Genomic DNA, 20,397 nt, shown 5'->3' on the forward strand with positions numbered 1-20,397 from the left:
AATGGCGGTGTGTGGTGGCAGAGATACTTTCGGTGATCTAACCGCAAGGAACTCTGGGAAGGAGAATGTCTTCTACACCGATCTGACGCATATCGCGCAAGGTGTGCCGGGAGTTTGTTCGAAACTACGAACGTTTCGAAGTCATTCGTCGGTTGGCACGTATTTTACAGATATATTAAATCGTTTCACGGGCCTGTTTACTAAATAATGATAAATGAAACTTAGAAAACTTGTAAGTACAAACTGGGCCCAAATTGCGCAAATTTGCAATAAGTTTACGCTGCTAGAGTCTGGTTCGGATGGAGTTCTACGCGTAATTTTATTGCGCTCAAGGACGTTCTATTTTCGAACTAGTTGAAACCGGAAATAACGCAACTACTTTCGAACTTCAAACACAAATTTGATTATCGTTATTATGTGTTAGTTTCTGTTATTTCAAAGATTGAATTATGTATGACAATAATATTTCACTCTATAAACAATATTTTACTAAAATATGTGATTCAAAGGCAACCCAAATTGTAAAATGCAATATCAAGTTCCGCGTATAAACACTGTTGTAAAGAGGCGGCGGAACGGAATTTTAGCCAAAATCGGCTAGTAAGGCGTCATATGACATTCGCTGGTTCCCGGCGTCCTTTGCAAATGGCAGGTAGGACGCAGGTAACTAGTAATCGCCATATACGTAATTAGGAATAAGTATTTTGAGCCTGTTACGCATTTCAGTTGCTGGGTCAAAATATCCAACTTGCACTCGGAGAAACTTTCTTGGAAAAAAAAAAAAAACAGATCAAAAACAGCTCTTTCTACGCTTCCCAACAGAAGAAAACGACCGTTATTCTTTTTTTTTGTATTCCGTCCAGCTTATAATGTGTCATATAACAATGAGTGTGAATTGACATAGTGTTGAACGGCATTATACAATATGACGGCCAGTCAATGCTCAGATCACAAAAAATATAAAATGAATGAAAAAACTGTGCAGTTGAATATTTGTTGTGAAAATTCAGTGTTCCAACTCCAATTTGGGCATAAGGACCTTGAGTGGTTGTCTCATTGGCTCTATGTTGGCTAATAACCTAAGTTATGGCGACGACATTTGTGTTATTGCGCCCTCTTAGAAAAATGATCGGTAAATGTGAACGTTACGCTGCTGAACAATACATTATTTAAAACTATAATAAGATGAAATCTTGCTTTGTGTGATCTCGCATTTCTGTATTTCATCGTATTGTAGCAGTATTTTTTGAAATGTGCTAGTATCTCGTTCTGTATTCAGTCTTCATTGTTCAACTTGAATGTAACCATTTTAACTATTGTAAATGTACAACATTGCCTCAACAAAGAGAAAGTGTAGAATATTTGCATACTACCCTGTAGCTGCCTGGTATTGTTTTGTAAGTTTCAAGACCAGTAAGAGAGACATTTCAATCTCAGAATAAACTGCACTTTCAATGTTACAGCAAGTCTCACAAGTATTGGGGCTGCAAGTTAGCAAACTTGCTCACTCTTTCGCCAACAACTTTGGTTTTCACTAAAGCAGATGACCTACAATTTGAATATTACCCTTCATTCTGTGACCATCAAATCCTCGTAATATCTAAAAAGCAGTGTAATAAGTTTATAAGGTTTCACTGGGTTGAAAAGAATGCAAAATTGTTTGAGTTGGTCAAATCTGCTTTGTCAAAACCAAAGTCGAGGTCCCTGAAGTGAAGTCGCTATTATAACAAGTGAATTATTGAGCAAGTTTGCTAACTGACCTAACAAATGTAATCATGAGAAAAATGATACAATCATGAATATTCATATTTTTATTACAAAACCCATTCAATTATTATTTACAGTATAAAATTGGTTTCTAAAAATGGTAATAATTTAGTCAAATTATTATAAAATAGAGAACAGCAATGTTCAATCTGATTTAGGTTTACTTGCATGAAAATCACTTTTATAACCAATCAGGAATCTTCTTTCTGTGTAAGTAAGCTTCATTCTGATTTGTTGAGAATCACACCAGAGAATACTGTTCCATCAAAAACTTAAATTAACAAATATCAGAACCTTTTTTCAATTTACTGAAAATTCAGTTTTAAATTATAGTGTAATAAACAAATCAGTTTGTGTCTCAGATGTTACTTCTTATGTATTTTGAATTTAAACTAATTGTGAAACTCCCAATCTTGCCAACACCCATTTACTGTAAACTATTCAATTTTCATCTAAAGCAATATTCATGATTCAAGGATGAAGTTTTGCAAAAGTTACAGTGACTCAAGTGAAATGTTTATTACTACAACATGTTGTGTTATTCATAAAGATTGAAACCAGTTCAACTGTTAGCAGTGAAAAAAAAATTGTTAGCAGTGAAAATTTTAGTGATATTTAATCCACAGAAAATTCCTTAAATTTTCACTGGATTTTATTCTTCTGGTATATTTCCCCAGCAAAAATAACAAAATTTGATTCCCCATAACAAATTCTAAAGTATTTTTTGGGCCTGATTCACTATAATGTGTTAACCTGCTTCTATGGTGAATCAGTTTCTGTCGCCAAATATCACCAAGTTGACTAATACTGTATCACAATTTGTTGATAAATCTCCAAGAAAATAACTTATTTTGAAAAAATACTTGTAAAAGTAATACACAGAACATGTTAAAATCTCTCTGATTCACAAAGTAAGGGCAGCAACACTACAAAAGTTTTTTTTTTTTACTTGCAACAAATCACACACATCATTCAAATCAAATTACATACCTACATCTTAAATAGACCATTTTCGTTCACTTTGAGATCCCACGTTATGTGTGAAATAAAATGTAAAACAGGACAAAGGTCATACCATTGTAGTGAGATGCTACAAACAGAAGTAATTTTGGGTATTTTCACGCTAACTAATGTGTGATACACATTTGATGATGGTCAGTTTTATGACGTTCGATCCGTGTCTATCACGCAGAGATCCAGCAGTGTATGGGAAAATTGCCTATTAAAGAATCAGCGTATCTGGTACAAAACATTTTATGGGAAAAAACATATACATGTTTAAACCAAAACAAAACATATATGACTGTCATACATTAGCATAAATTAAACTAATTGAGCAATAAGCAGTGCATGGACCAGAGTAATGGAATGATTGTTACCATGGTAATGGGGATTAAATGTTGACAATTTAAAGACGTTTTTACATTCCCTCTAAAATATTCCAACTGAGATTGCTCAAATCTATAGTATATACAGTACAAATAGAATCGCTTTCAAATATTCTCTCTAAAAAATTTTACATAGAAAAGTTTACTATTATTTCTATTATAGAGTATGATTTAATCTGCTAGTTATTTTTAATCATTATAAAAATCTTTGTATTGAACAAAACAACATTAGCAATATATATTAAAGTTTTATTACCCATACTTTGATCGTCCCCTTTCAATTAATTGAGCATCATGTACCTCCAGTCTTAGTTGTTATTTGGGATTTATTATGGTGAAGATGATAACAATTTAGTTGATAACCAGTAACTATGTTAGGTTTCAGTATAAATTACGAGAGCCCTAACTTTTTGGCCAAGTTAAATTGAAAGGGATCTGAATAATAATAATAATAATAATAATAATAACTTTATTTAATTAAGCGCAACAATTCCAACATATGAAGATCAAAGGCGCTGATACAATAAACAATCAGTCAAATATTAAAAGCACATTTAAATAAGTGCGTTTTCAGTCTGGATTTAAAAATGTCTACTGAAGGACTAGAACGAACAGACAGAGGTAATTCATTAAAAAGTTTAGGACCTAAATTTTCAAAAGCACGGTCTTTGTATAACACCTTGGACTTTTTACTACACACCTGACGAGTTTTAATAAGAAACTTTGATTCAGATCTTAAACTACGACTAGGTACATAAAATTCGATTAATTCACATAGATAATTTGGGGCAAAACCATACAAAGATTTATACACTAGTAAAAGTAATTTGAAATTGATTCTTTGTACAACTGGTAACCAATGAAGTTTAATAAAAATGTCTGTAATGTGGTCATATTTTCGAGCACGAGTGACAAGGCGGGCTGCTGCATTTTGTACACGAATAAGAGGTTTTATCTTAGTTACAGGGAGACCAGACAATAATGAATTACAGCTGTCTAAGCGAGAAGATATGAATGCATGTACCAACTTTTCAGTATCAGATTGGGATAATGATTTACGAATACGATTAATATTTCTTAGATGGGAATATCCAGATCTACAAATAGTAGAAATGTGTGTTTCCATAGATAGCTGCGAATCAAACAAGACACCTAAGTTTCTAGCACTTGACGAAGCACTAACCAATTCTTCACCAATTGCGATACTAGACAAAGGACACGAGTCTTGTGAGAATCTCCGAGACGACATGCACACAAATTCAGTTTTCGACACATTCAAAAGTAGGAAATTACAAGACATCCAATCGCTAACGTCTTGAATACATGTCTGAAGTATCACCCGGGCGCGAATTTGATCATCTTCAGAAACCGATAAATAAATCTGTGTGTCATCGGCGTAAAAATGATATTTTACGCCGTGACGTCGCAATAATCTGAACTGAATTTTGCCAACAATACATTTTGTTGGGCCATGAGATGAGGTTTGTTTTTAGTTCATATTTTTATACCATGTACCATAATAATGAACCAAAACCTGCTTTTGTAACAGACCAGAAATATAACTGCTGAAACAAGTAACTGATATATGTCTTGTGTGTCTACTTGTATCATCAATGTCTTCCCAACCCTACAACACCAATCACAGTCAAAATCTCTGTGAAGAACGGAAAGGCACTGAAAAAAATAAAAATAAATAGTAAATACAATATGCAATGAAGTAGATGCTGGTTTAGGATATCATATTACAGGAAATATCGAAAGGGCAACATGCATACATTTCTTGATTTCATTTTTCTAGTTTCCATTCACCCAAGACAATTATGAATGGTGCCCTCTAGTGTAAGTGATTGTCATTTTAGACAGAAAACTCCTTACAGTAATTAATTATTTGATATATAAAACAAGCAGCCTATCGGCTGAGATAGCTCCGCTGTTAGAAATGCACATTTCAATTAAAGAACTGAAGACATCATCAGAAAATGAACAATATGTATAGTATCAAAGCAATCGGACTTACAGTTTTTAACAAGAAGTCGAAAATATCACTTTCTACCAAAAATGACCAAAATATTCACCAAAATTAGAGAATTGAAGATATCATCACGAAATGAACAAATCTGAGAAAGGTCTACATGTAGTATCTATATATGTAATATCAAAGCAATTGAACTTTTGGTTTTTAACAAGAAGTCGAAAATATCACTTTCTACCAAAAATGACCAAAATATTCACCAAAATTAGAGAATTGAAGATATCATCACGAAATGAACAAATCTGAGAAAGGTCTACATGTAGTATCTATATATGTAATATCAAAGCAATTGAACTTTTGGTTTTTAACAAGAAGTCGAAAATATCACTTTTTACCAAATATGACAAAAATATTCACCAAAATTATAGAATTGAAGACATCATCACAAAATGAACAAATCTGAGAGAGGTCCACATGTAGTACCTATATATGTAATATCAAAGCAATCGGACTTGTGATTTTTAACAAGAAGTCGAAAATATCACTTTTTACCAAAAATTACAAAAATATTCACCAAAATTAGAGAATTGAAGATATCATCACAAAATGAACAAATCTGAGAGAGGTCCACATGTAGTACCTATATATGTAGTATCAAAGCAATTGGACTTGCGGTTTTTAACAAGAAGTCGAAAATATCACTTTTTACCAAAAATGACAAAAATATTCACCAAAATTAGAGAATTAAAGATATCATTACAAAATGAACAAATCTGAGAGAGGTCCACATGTATTACCTATATATGTAATATCAAATCAATTTGACTTGCAGTTTTTAACAAGAAGTCGAAAATATCACTTTTTACCAAAAATGACAAAAATATTCATCAAAATTAGGGAATTGAAGATATCACCATGAAATGAACAAATCTGAGAGAGGTATACACAAGGTACATATACACCAAGTGTCAAAGCATTCAGACTTGTAGTTTTTAAGAAGTCGAAAAAGTAAAACATTGACATGGACAATCACTCATATGATAAGCTCCGCTCGACAAAGTCGACAGAAGAGCTAAAAAATGAACGAAAATGAACAGCATCAGCAGGTGATGTATTAATATTATGCATGTTAATGCACATTTTATAGCAATATCTCATGGTAATTAACTATTTTGAGGAAAGCACCCGTTCCGCTAAACTGTTCTATCATGATAAATTTCTGGTATTTTTTTTTCCAAAGTTGTACAAGCAAAAACATTTGACAGTGCTCCGAAAAATACACAATACAACATATCAGTTCAATGCGACCAAGATTCCTAAAATAGCCTATAAGAAGAGCAAGATGATTAGAAATTTCTGGCAGTCCCTTTAGGGGCCGTCAATTACTACTGCTTACCTGATAATCCCATACTTTGACCAGTCTATCATCAGCACCTGATATTAGATATGGTTTATCACCACCGCTGTAGTAATCAACACAATTCACACCTTTCTCGTGTCCTTCCAATGTGAAATTAGGAGCACTGGAACCAAGCTGCCAAACCTACATGGGTACCAAAAAACATTGTGAAATGAAAACGTCATATATAATAAGAAATAACCATGTGCAGACTTTTGTCACGATTTGACCTTTATGATGAAATACGAGTAGTGATGTCATTCTTAGCCAATCAGTAAAGCAGATGCATAAAAGTCAAAGATGATTGTCAAACTGTAAACAAAAGCATCATGTGCCATCGCAGCAGAGGGACCCCATTTTACTTGTCTCTTTATTGTGATTAGACATGAATGAAAAGTGCCAAGCTGACAGACTGCGAAATCCGTGGATTAAAAGTGCTAAGTCCAAATTGTGTGGGATGATATGATGAAAAATTATTAATTCGATTGATAAGATATCAATGGGTGGACTCGATTGATGTCCCTAGGCGCAACTAGGTACACCGCGTCATCCACGATTGTTCCGGGCTGGATGCGCGCGCATCTAACCGGCGTATACCGGTTGTCCCGCCCAGTGACCTTCGGGGCAACCTACGTAAACATGGCGGAGCAAACATCGCAGCGGCAAATGTGAGTACATTTTTTTGGGGAAATGGGGTTTTTATTTGAAGTGTTATATTTATTTTCTTCGTGAACTATACCACTATGCTTAAATTACTCGAATATTTCAAAACTTAAAAAAATAACAAAATTTTCGACCGTAATTCTTGAAAATGAGGATGTAGTTGGTTTATCGCAACAAATAGCGCAGCCGTGTACAACAGTACATGGCGGGAATTTTTAATTTTTTTCTAAATCATAATATTTATGTTACGATTTTTGATGGAATTAAATCTAATAATTTTTCGCATAAGCTATGCTCATCAAGTAGAATTTATTTTGATATAAACTGTGTAATAAACAGAAGATATGTCATTCTCACAGTAATTTGCCAAACGACATATGGTTCAATAATTTAAAAAAAAATATTATATGACGACTGTTTAAATAAAGGATAACAAATATATTCAAATTTATCTTTGTAATGTATACTTTAATGTATAATAGTAAAAATAAATGATTTTTTTATGTGTGTATTAGGTTCAAAGTTAGTGTAACAGTGCCATCAGGAAAACAAATAACAGCCATTGTTGATGAAACAATGTTGAACAGAATAAAATCTGGTGGTAAGATACAATACAATATTTCGATATCTATTAACGTAATCATAAAAGCTAAGCATATATAACAACAGAAATGTGTCCACAGAAGATAACAAATATGTATTAAATATTTGATGTGTTTAATTTCAGACAAAATAGCACTTGAAACTCTTTCTAAGTCTGTTATGTCTACATCATTTTGTGTGGAGGAAACGCCCGTAGCTGGTCCCAGTGGCGTACAGAGACATGAAAGTGGTATGTTGATTTTATAAAAAAAAAGATAAATAAGTTATATTAACTGATTTTTTATATTATAAGCTTTGAATAATTGTTTCATAATCGTGTATTTTTACAGATTTTTGGATCAAGCCTAGAATTAAAGCTATATTAGACGCCTATACTTGTTACAGACAAGATGGTAATAAATGGGTTAAGGTTGCTGCAAAGCTGCGTGGAATTCCAGGGATGGAAAGTATAACAACAGAAAAATGTCGATTAAAAATAAGATCACTGGAAGAAAAATATAAGCGACAAAAAGCACACAACGGAAAATCTGGAAATAATCCAATTTTAATCGACGAAAGCCTTGTGAGTGCTTTTGAAAAAGATATAAACATAAATATTAAAACGCTGAATTCTGCGGATGGCGGCGAAGGTAAGAATAGTATTTTAAATTGCTTCAATATACACACAAATTAAAATTATGTTATAGGGTTAATAGTTTTTATAATTTTTCAGAAATTGTGAATGTCTCATTAAGTGAGAGTGAAGACGAGGAAAGTCTTGCGACACCAGCCAAAAAAAAGATGAAAAAAACAAATACTAAAGTAACAAGTAAGTTGCATTAGTTGCATACATTATTCATATTATATGATCTTAAAATTGTCTGCGTACCGGATTCTTGATACAGTACATCGTGCATCAAAATACCCATACTAGAAATATTTTATCATCTTCTTACCTTTATTTTAAAATAATTTACTATTCCTTTAGATAAAATGAGTGGTGCTGACAAAGTCATAGCTTTTATGAAAGAAAAGGAGAAGGATGCTGCACAGCGCCACAAAGAAAGGAATGGCATATTAAGAGACCTAATCTGGAAGAAAAATATAAGCGACAAAAAGCACACAACGGAAAATCTGGAAATAATCCAATTTTAATCGACGAAAGCCTTGTGAGTGCTTTTGAAAAAGATATAAACATAAATATTAAAACGCTGAATTCTGCGGATGGCGGCGAAGGTAAGAATAGTATTTTAAATTGCTTCAATATACACACAAATTAAAATTATGTTATAGGGTTAATAGTTTTTATAATTTTTCAGAAATTGTGAATGTCTCATTAAGTGAGAGTGAAGACGAGGAAAGTCTTGCGACACCAGCCAAAAAAAAGATGAAAAAAACAAATACTAAAGTAACAAGTAAGTTGCATTAGTTGCATACATTATTCATATTATATGATCTTAAAATTGTCTGCGTACCGGATTCTTGATACAGTACATCGTGCATCAAAATACCCATACTAGAAATATTTTATCATCTTCTTACCTTTATTTTAAAATAATTTACTATTCCTTTAGATAAAATGAGTGGTGCTGACAAAGTCATAGCTTTTATGAAAGAAAAGGAGAAGGATGCTGCACAGCGCCACAAAGAAAGGAATGGCATATTAAGAGACCTAATCTCAGCTTTGAAGGATAAGTATGTTGTGAATAATCACTAGTAGTTTGAAAATAGAAGCATTATAAATAAGTGCTGAGATTGTCATTAACACGGGCTAAAGTATATGTACAAATCTTCTGATTTCTTTAAACTACGATTACTCAGTACTGAAACAAGGAAAGTAGTGCATGTTTGTATTATCATGGCTATATAACAATAACAGTACAAATTTCAAGGTCGTACTTACCGTTTCATTAAATTTAGGTGTAGACAATCAATATATATATATATATATATATATATATATATATATATATATATATATATATATATATATATATATATATATATATATGACTAACTTACCCCTTTTATTTTTCTTTCATTTCAGATGAACTTCACTGACCTACTCAATTCAAAGAAAAAAGAACATGTCGCAGTTATAAATTATTATTTTTATTCGTTGTTTTTTTGCAATTATGGTCTAAATGTTTAAACAATTTTATTTAGACCAGAAATATGTACATTTTTTTTTTCATTTTTGATATAAGAAACATTAAATGTTATATAAATACAATACAGCATTGTTTTATAATTTAAATTTCCTCATTTAACTAAAACATGTAAGGAACTAACGCTCAGCTTAGTCGCAGACATTGGTACTGTAAGGCAATTGACGATAATATAAGTGCAACCAAAGTAGAATCATTATTGCTGCAGTTATTGGCAACCTCAAAGATTATAAGTTAAATTAATCCTTTTCAATCTCCCTTCACGTCCTGGATTATGTGGAATAACGTCGTTTACGACATCATCAGCAACTAGTTGACGCCACTGGACACCAACAGCGTTGTCGTCATCATCATGATCATTTTCGTCGAAATCAATATCGTCGTGCTTAATGCAAATATTATGGATGATGCATGCAGCAAGCACGATTTTATTGATTTCATTTACGTCTGTGATATCGATGCCATTCAGAAGTCTCCTAAATCTTCGTTTCAACGATCCAAACGCCCGTTCAATAATCACTCTTCTTCTTGACAGAGAAGTGTTGAACAATCTCTGGTGTTCGTCTAAATGACCATTGTCACGATAGGGTGTCATGAGCCAATTTGTCAACGGGTACGCGGCATCACCTATAACATGATATTGACCTCGTTGACAATTGCCCATTCCGGTGTTCCAAAGGGTAGAATTTCGTAAGACCCTGGCATCGTGCATTCTGCCCGGACATCCTACGCTGACGTCAATAAATTGTAAGTCTTCACGACAAACACCTTGAAGAACAACAGAACGGAACTTTTTCCGATTATAATATGCATCAGGTTGTTCGTGTGGCGTAGATATAGGTATATGTGAGCCATCGACGGCTCCTATGATATTTGGAAGGTTGCTGGTGTGCATGTCATTAAAACATGCCGAAATGCCCTGTAGTTCTCTTCTGAGTGGCCAATGAATAGTGTTATTCAATAAATGAATTAAAATCACGTTTGTTACTTGACGTCTAACTTTGATTACAGACGATTCAGTTATGTTAAATAACTGTGCTATATCAAGTATCGTCTCCATCGACCCGACACATTTTAAAAAAATCGCTATTTTTTTGTCGGGTAATATCGCTGGTCGACCACCACAATGAATTGGTTCGTTTTCAATTAGCGGCCCCGTTAGAATGTCTGCCAAATACTCGAACACAGAATGTGGCACTCTAAACGCTCGTCTGAATCGGCGATCTTGGTATTGTGGTACTGTATATTCCCAAAAGTTGTTAATTTTCACGTGATCATCTCTCAGACTGCAAAAAAATATAGGTATACTATTTTAGTCAGTGATACGATAAAAACTTAAAATAAAGACAGTAGAATTTTCATGTATTTGTACAAATAAAATTAAACATTTCTTTGTTAAAACAAGGTAACTGCTTGAATCAAAAGAGAGTCGGCAAATATTACTATTTTTATTTAAATAAAAACTTATCATATTTATGATTACTTACAGTAGAGTTACTAACAGTAAATTATCGGTTTCTATTTCTTCCTCTTCGAATAACTCCGATATTACACCGACCATACCCAGCGAACGTTGCCTGTGTTGTGTCATTACGAAACCGGGCTGTTACTCAAATGTGCCGTTAAAGATGGAACGCCCTCGATTGACCTTCACGCGACCGATGTGCCTATCACGTGATCGGCATATTACGGCGTATCCAACCGGCGCGGCCAATCGAGTCCACCTATTGTTCCATTTGGGCCGGTTTTCCGGCCGGAAGGAACGCGACTGGGTGACGTAATTTGAAAACATTCCAAGTTGCGTTTTGCGTAAACGTGTCTGTAATGCTACAATAAAGCCATGCTCATACATAAACTCATAGTTGCTGTCGACATAGGAAGTAAAGTAAGCAAATAACACCGAATAAACGGCAAGGTAAAGACTATGTCTAATTATAGTAAATACGTACTGGTAACATGCTCATACATACTGCCTGCTTAAGGTGCCGTACGCGAGCGCCGGTTCGAGTCACGCACGCAGTACGTATTTACTATAATTAGACATAGTCTTTACCTTGCCGTTTATTCGGTGTTATTTGCTTACTTTACTTCCTATGTCGACAGCAACTATGAGTTTAAAAATTATTTCTCAGTACTTATTTACTGCCTGCTTAGATTTACAGATTTGATATGTTCTGTGCTAATTTATAACAAAAGAAACAATTCTTTTTATTCGCCCAACTTTCGAAAGCAAAAGGAAACCCCTGAACGGCCACGAGCGTAAGCGTAAGCGTAAGCGCTGACGTATTTGCAGCGATGATACTGATTTCCGTAACCAGGCGAGGATTTTATGTGATTATTTCAGAAAACGGGGTTATCCTCGTAATGTCACTGGGAAAGCATTGGCCAAGGTTGTGTCAATGTCAAGAACTGATTATATTGGTTCTACGGTTTCCCGTGACAATCAGGATCGTGTAATTTTGGCACTTACGTACCATCCTTTAAATGTCAGGATTAAAAACATTATGTACAAACATTTTCACATTTTACAGACCAGTGAGGAGACAAGTTCTACGTTTCCACTAATGCCTACTACTGCCTGGCGCCGTGATACTAATTTAAGGAGGTTATTGGTGCATACGGGTGAAAGGGGAGACCCTGAGAAATATGGTTCTGTCCCGTGTAATCGTCCTAGGTGTAATACTTGTCCTTTTATTACAGACACTAATCGTATATTTGGTCCCAAGGGAGATGTTGAGGTCAAATATCCGTTCAGTTGTATCACTATGAATGTTGTATATTGCATTTCATGTATTAGATGCGGGAAACTTTATATTGGTTCTACAGTTCGTCGACTGGGTGATCGGTTTGCTGAGCATCTACGGCAAACTAGCCAGAAAAATCGTTATTATCCGGTTTCACTTCATTTTAATTCTAGTGGACATAATATTACAGATATGTCTATTTCTGGTGTATGTGTTGTCAATGGCAACGAAAATCAGCTCAGGCGTGTCGAGGAGGAAACTATATTCCGTCTTGGAACTAAAGAACCCCATGGTATTAACAAACAGTTCAACTCATTTGTTGAGCTCACTACCTAAGGCGCGTTATTTGTTCTATTGTGGAATTTTTTGTGATTCTAACTTATAGTTCATGCGCGTTCTTACGTTCCTATGTTCTACCTGTACGTACGGCCACGAGCGTAAGCGCTGACGTCAGGTAACCAAGGGAAATAGAACAAGCAAAGAGAAAGTGATGGACCAATCGGAATGCCGGATTCGTTACTAGTTACCGGCCTCCTGTGGCTTGGTACGCCATGTCACTTGAGGCGGGAACCAGCCAACGCTGAAACCTGAAACCGCCCTCAGCGGTCAAGAAACCGCCCTCAGCGTTGAAATTGGGGCAGGGGACCAGACTATGACGACCAGAATCTAAAACGCCAATGACTGAAGCGACGCTTTTCACAAGTTTGTCTTGAACTGTATATTACTAGTAGCATACACCCGTGGTGGTGATTCTAGACGAAAAGTCGGGTACGCAAACTTGAAAGACAAAATACGTAATTAGGAATAAGTATTTTGAGCCTGTTACGCATTTCAGTTGCTGGGTCAAAATATCCAACTTGCACTCGGAGAAACTTTCTTGGAAAAAAAAAAAAAACAGATCAAAAACAGCTCTTTCTACGCTTCCCAACAGAAGAAAACGACCGTTATTCTTTTTTTTTGTATTCCGTCCAGCTTATAATGTGTCATATAACAATGAGTGTGAATTGACATAGTGTTGAACGGCATTATACAATATGACGGCCAGTCAATGCTCAGATCACAAAAAATATAAAATGAATGAAAAAACTGTGCAGTTGAATATTTGTTGTGAAAATTCAGTGTTCCAACTCCAATTTGGGCATAAGGACCTTGAGTGGTTGTCTCATTGGCTCTATGTTGGCTAATAACCTAAGTTATGGCGACGACATTTGTGTTATTGCGCCCTCTTAGAAAAATGATCGGTAAATGTGAACGTTACGCTGCTGAACAATACATTATTTAAAACTATAATAAGATGAAATCTTGCTTTGTGTGATCTCGCATTTCTGTATTTCATCGTATTGTAGCAGTATTTTTTGAAATGTGCTAGTATCTCGTTCTGTATTCAGTCTTCATTGTTCAACTTGAATGTAACCATTTTAACTATTGTAAATGTACAACATTGCCTCAACAAAGAGAAAGTGTAGAATATTTGCATACTACCCTGTAGCTGCCTGGTATTGTTTTGTAAGTTTCAAGACCAGTAAGAGAGACATTTCAATCTCAGAATAAACTGCACTTTCAATGTTACAGCAAGTCTCACAAGTATTGGGGCTGCAAGTTAGCAAACTTGCTCACTCTTTCGCCAACAACTTTGGTTTTCACTAAAGCAGATGACCTACAATTTGAATATTACCCTTCATTCTGTGACCATCAAATCCTCGTAATATCTAAAAAGCAGTGTAATAAGTTTATAAGGTTTCACTGGGTTGAAAAGAATGCAAAATTGTTTGAGTTGGTCAAATCTGCTTTGTCAAAACCAAAGTCGAGGTCCCTGAAGTGAAGTCGCTATTATAACAAGTGAATTATTGAGCAAGTTTGCTAACTGACCTAACAAATGTAATCATGAGAAAAATGATACAATCATGAATATTCATATTTTTATTACAAAACCCATTCAATTATTATTTACAGTATAAAATTGGTTTCTAAAAATGGTAATAATTTAGTCAAATTATTATAAAATAGAGAACAGCAATGTTCAATCTGATTTAGGTTTACTTGCATGAAAATCACTTTTATAACCAATCAGGAATCTTCTTTCTGTGTAAGTAAGCTTCATTCTGATTTGTTGAGAATCACACCAGAGAATACTGTTCCATCAAAAACTTAAATTAACAAATATCAGAACCTTTTTTCAATTTACTGAAAATTCAGTTTTAAATTATAGTGTAATAAACAAATCAGTTTGTGTCTCAGATGTTACTTCTTATGTATTTTGAATTTAAACTAATTGTGAAACTCCCAATCTTGCCAACACCCATTTACTGTAAACTATTCAATTTTCATCTAAAGCAATATTCATGATTCAAGGATGAAGTTTTGCAAAAGTTACAGTGACTCAAGTGAAATGTTTATTACTACAACATGTTGTGTTATTCATAAAGATTGAAACCAGTTCAACTGTTAGCAGTGAAAAAAAAATTGTTAGCAGTGAAAATTTTAGTGATATTTAATCCACAGAAAATTCCTTAAATTTTCACTGGATTTTATTCTTCTGGTATATTTCCCCAGCAAAAATAACAAAATTTGATTCCCCATAACAAATTCTAAAGTATTTTTTGGGCCTGATTCACTATAATGTGTTAACCTGCTTCTATGGTGAATCAGTTTCTGTCGCCAAATATCACCAAGTTGACTAATACTGTATCACAATTTGTTGATAAATCTCCAAGAAAATAACTTATTTTGAAAAAATACTTGTAAAAGTAATACACAGAACATGTTAAAATCTCTCTGATTCACAAAGTAAGGGCAGCAACACTACAAAAGTTTTTTTTTTTTACTTGCAACAAATCACACACATCATTCAAATCAAATTACATACCTACATCTTAAATAGACCATTTTCGTTCACTTTGAGATCCCACGTTATGTGTGAAATAAAATGTAAAACAGGACAAAGGTCATACCATTGTAGTGAGATGCTACAAACAGAAGTAATTTTGGGTATTTTCACGCTAACTAATGTGTGATACACATTTGATGATGGTCAGTTTTATGACGTTCGATCCGTGTCTATCACGCAGAGATCCAGCAGTGTATGGGAAAATTGCCTATTAAAGAATCAGCGTATCTGGTACAAAACATTTTATGGGAAAAAACATATACATGTTTAAACCAAAACAAAACATATATGACTGTCATACATTAGCATAAATTAAACTAATTGAGCAATAAGCAGTGCATGGACCAGAGTAATGGAATGATTGTTACCATGGTAATGGGGATTAAATGTTGACAATTTAAAGACGTTTTTACATTCCCTCTAAAATATTCCAACTGAGATTGCTCAAATCTATAGTATATACAGTACAAATAGAATCGCTTTCAAATATTCTCTCTAAAAAATTTTACATAGAAAAGTTTACTATTATTTCTATTATAGAGTATGATTTAATCTGCTAGTTATTTTTAATCATTATAAAAATCTTTGTATTGAACAAAACAACATTAGCAATATATATTAAAGTTTTATTACCCATACTTTGATCGTCCCCTTTCAATTAATTGAGCATCATGTACCTCCAGTCTTAGTTGTTATTTGGGATTTATTATGGTGAAGATGATAACAATTTAGTTGATAACCAGTAACTATGTTAGGTTTCAGTATAAATTACGAGAGCCCTAACTTTTTGGCCAAGTTAAATTGAAAGGGATCTGAACTGAATTTTGCCAACAATACATTTTGTTGGGCCATGAGATGAGGTTTGTTTTTAGTTCATATTTTTATACCATGTACCATAATAATGAACCAAAACCTGCTTTTGTAACAGACCAGAAATATAACTGCTGAAACAAGTAACTGATATATGTCTTGTGTGTCTACTTGTATCATCAATGTCTTCCCAACCCTACAACACCAATCACAGTCAAAATCTCTGTGAAGAACGGAAAGGCACTGAAAAAAATAAAAATAAATAGTAAATACAATATGCAATGAAGTAGATGCTGGTTTAGGATATCATATTACAGGAAATATCGAAAGGGCAACATGCATACATTTCTTGATTTCATTTTTCTAGTTTCCATTCACCCAAGACAATTATGAATGGTGCCCTCTAGTGTAAGTGATTGTCATTTTAGACAGAAAACTCCTTACAGTAATTAATTATTTGATATATAAAACAAGCAGCCTATCGGCTGAGATAGCTCCGCTGTTAGAAATGCACATTTCAATTAAAGAACTGAAGACATCATCAGAAAATGAACAATATGTATAGTATCAAAGCAATCGGACTTACAGTTTTTAACAAGAAGTCGAAAATATCACTTTCTACCAAAAATGACCAAAATATTCACCAAAATTAGAGAATTGAAGATATCATCACGAAATGAACAAATCTGAGAAAGGTCTACATGTAGTATCTATATATGTAATATCAAAGCAATTGAACTTTTGGTTTTTAACAAGAAGTCGAAAATATCACTTTTTACCAAATATGACAAAAATATTCACCAAAATTATAGAATTGAAGACATCATCACAAAATGAACAAATCTGAGAGAGGTCCACATGTAGTACCTATATATGTAATATCAAAGCAATCGGACTTGTGATTTTTAACAAGAAGTCGAAAATATCACTTTTTACCAAAAATTACAAAAATATTCACCAAAATTAGAGAATTGAAGATATCATCACAAAATGAACAAATCTGAGAGAGGTCCACATGTAGTACCTATATATGTAGTATCAAAGCAATTGGACTTGCGGTTTTTAACAAGAAGTCGAAAATATCACTTTTTACCAAAAATGACAAAAATATTCACCAAAATTAGAGAATTAAAGATATCATTACAAAATGAACAAATCTGAGAGAGGTCCACATGTAGTACCTATATATGTAATATCAAAGCAATTGCACTTGCGGTTTTTAACAAGAAGTCGAAAATATCACTTTTTACCAAAAATGACAAAAATATTCACCAAAATTAGAGAATTGAAGATATCAACATGAAATGAACAAACCTAAGAGAGGTCTACCCAAGGTACATATACACCAAGTATCAAAGCATTCAGGCTTGTAGTTTTCAAGAAGAAGTCGAAAAAGTAAAACATTGACACGGACGACGGACAATCACTCATATGATAAGCTCCGCTCGACAAAGTCGACAGCGGAGCTAAAAACAGTATAATGCAACCAAGTTATGAGACCATAGTAATGCCACCATCAGGCTTATACCAAAGTCTTAACAAACATTGTCAGTAGCAGTTACGTATAACCTGTGCCTGCTCGGGTGCCAGAAAAGTGGTAACTGGTGAAAATTAAAACTTCTATGCCTGGTTGTCAGATAATATTTTTTTCATGGTCTGGTTAAATTAATTATTATTACTAAATAAGTTGAACAACAATGTTTTTCTTCATTGACTGATACAAAGATTGTGACATATCGATGCTACTATTTGGACATTACTTACCTACAAAATCCAAATATCCACCAGAATGTATCACAAGGCCATTCTTCAAATAAGTAAAATGAGAGAGCTACAGCACCACTAGCATGGGCTCCAATTGCTGACAAGTGTGTCAAGGACAAGACAATTATATACTGTTGACTGCTTTATTTTCAAAGCGACAAATTCCTTCAAGACATTGTAGGTGTGAATATTTTGATTTTTAACACACCAAATCATGTAAATTATGTCATTGCTGTGAGAATAATATTTTTCTTCTGTCTATAAAATAGTGCAGTTTGACCAACAAGAAATTTTTTAAATTCACTTTTGGGAAAATTACCTCCAATATATAATAAACATTGACAAAATGTATTTTTCTGCTTTAGATTTTCCAAGTTCAGCAAAATGTCTCATTTTGTTTTGTACAAAACACAAGGGAAACCTGGCAGAAAACTCACTATTCATAATAACTTCTTGTTTGTTTATGTCACACAACAACACTTTCCTTTTGGAAAAATGGCACTAAATGTAAAGGATACATATCAAACTCTGTGAATGCATGAACATTGTTGTACCACTCATAAAACAAATGAGTTCAATTCCAATGAATGCAATACCTAGTGATAAACCAATTATCAATCTGAAATAAACAGAAAAATTGAAAATTATTATTCCTAAAGGGTCATGGAACTAATATGTAAAAATATAATCAGTATAAATTTGTGTGAATAATGGAAAAGATTTACTAACTGTTTCCAGCTTGCCATCTGACTGTTCCAGCTACTATTTAAGGGCCTCTGTTCCAAACTGTTGTGGACCACAATAATTTGGAACAAATGCAAACTCCCAAATATTTCGCACAAATCGATATTTATCTCAGAAATAGTGATTTAAATCACTAATACTGGTAACATACCGCTTTACACAGGTGATAATGTATGTGCAATGATCAGCACTATTAGAATGGTTTGACTTTTACAGTGTAAAAATATGTCTCTTACTCTGTGTCTTTGGCTGAATACTGTTCATCAGTGTACTCCAGTGGTAAGCACGCTTTAACATTAGCATCCTGAAAAAAAACACAGACACAGGTTTAACTCTAGACTATTGCATGGAGACATATTTTATTTTATTACTGTAAACTGTTTTAATTGAATAATTTAAATTAAAGACAAATTATGAGTCAGTGAAAATCGCGACCACATGAAGTCTCAGTGACTTTCGCAAAAAGCAAAAAAATGTCTAGCAGTGAAAATCAAACTTCTTACAGTAGTAATCCCATTGCAACCATGTACGTACTACCACTGTTAATATATCCATGTTGTAAGACACTAGGTCAAAGCATGTTGTAGTTCCATAGTCAAAGTTAATCCAAAATGATCAGAATTTACACATTTTTATAATTTCCTATATTTACTGTTAAATACTGGTATACATGTAGTAGATGTGGCAGCAGTGCACAGTTCTTCGTCGTGAAGACCTCTTTCTCAAGCTTAATTTTTGTCATTCCATCCCTTCTCGAGGTCTATACAAAATCAGTCCCGTTAGAGGGCACACAGTGGCAGTGCGGTTCACAAGCCCACGACTATGATAAATAATACACCTATGTTTATGTGATGCTGACAAAATAACGTACTCACCCTTGCCCAAAGTATAGTTATTAGAATTACAAGATGAGCAATCAAACTCAGAAATCTAGCTGGTACCAATGAGTTCATATATGCCATGTTTACAAAGAAAATAATATATACGAAATAAAAGTAAAACTTCGGTTGTTACGGTGACCAAACCAGCCAATTATTGCTTAAACACAATCACCAAAACTTGCTATAAGTTGTAGAGAATTAACTACATTCCGTTGAAAATGTCCCAATTAGTTCTGATTATACTATCACTGCATGAATACACAAATAGGATAGGTAAGTGCCTTCCAAGAAGAAGAAAAACAGTCTTCAACTACGAAACATATCCGTTTCTACGCCAGTGTTTTGACTTCTTGCTTAGGAATTGAAAATGGCGGCGTTGGTCGATTCTATTTTTCACAGGGACGCTCGTTCACCTTGTTGCACGCTTTTCTGTGGACGAATACTATATAATGTTGAAAGTGTTATGTTATATATATATGTATATTAGACAGTTAACAATGAGCATACGTGATACGTGACGCATTACTTTATATCGGTCCGTCCCGGATCTACCCTGTCTGTGGACACTATACATAAATGAGTAAATAAATGGAACCCATCCATTCAATTCTCGTTGGTTACTTCCGGT

General features: G+C 33.8%; 2 protein-coding genes across 3 annotated transcripts; one reads left to right on the forward strand and one right to left on the reverse strand.

Moving 5' to 3' along the window:
* Nucleotides 1–7,142: 7,142 nt before the first annotated feature.
* Nucleotides 7,143–9,184, forward strand: LOC146734335 (uncharacterized). Of its 2 annotated transcripts, XR_014931733.1 has the most exons (7): nucleotides 7,143–7,194; nucleotides 7,705–7,790; nucleotides 7,917–8,021; nucleotides 8,122–8,421; nucleotides 8,505–8,600; nucleotides 8,760–9,007; nucleotides 9,091–9,181. XR_014931733.1 is itself a non-coding variant. In XM_085508398.1 (6 exons), exons 1-6 carry the CDS (start codon nucleotides 7,166–7,168, stop codon nucleotides 8,924–8,926), a joined length of 783 nt encoding a protein of 260 aa, XP_085364524.1. In that variant the 5' UTR covers nucleotides 7,143–7,165; the 3' UTR covers nucleotides 8,927–9,184. The 2 variants fall into 2 exon arrangements, 1 of the variants encoding a protein (XP_085364524.1); XM_085508398.1 differs by having other exon boundaries at nucleotides 8,760–9,184.
* A 5,398-nt stretch (nucleotides 9,185–14,582) lies between these two features.
* LOC100366679 (transmembrane protein 107-like) lies at nucleotides 14,583–20,126 on the reverse strand. The gene is made up of 5 exons (XM_002739359.4): nucleotides 19,764–20,126; nucleotides 19,125–19,192; nucleotides 18,663–18,763; nucleotides 18,145–18,241; nucleotides 14,583–16,623 (listed from the first exon to the last, which is right to left on the reverse strand). Exons 1-5 carry the CDS (start codon nucleotides 19,848–19,850, stop codon nucleotides 16,560–16,562), a joined length of 417 nt encoding a protein of 138 aa, XP_002739405.1. The 5' UTR covers nucleotides 19,851–20,126; the 3' UTR covers nucleotides 14,583–16,559.
* Between the last annotated feature and the right edge of the window lie 271 nt (nucleotides 20,127–20,397).

Source organism: Saccoglossus kowalevskii, chromosome 15 (assembly GCF_978046115.1).
Source record: "Saccoglossus kowalevskii chromosome 15, keSacKowa6.1, whole genome shotgun sequence".
NCBI classification, from domain to species: Eukaryota; Metazoa; Hemichordata; class Enteropneusta; family Harrimaniidae; genus Saccoglossus; species Saccoglossus kowalevskii.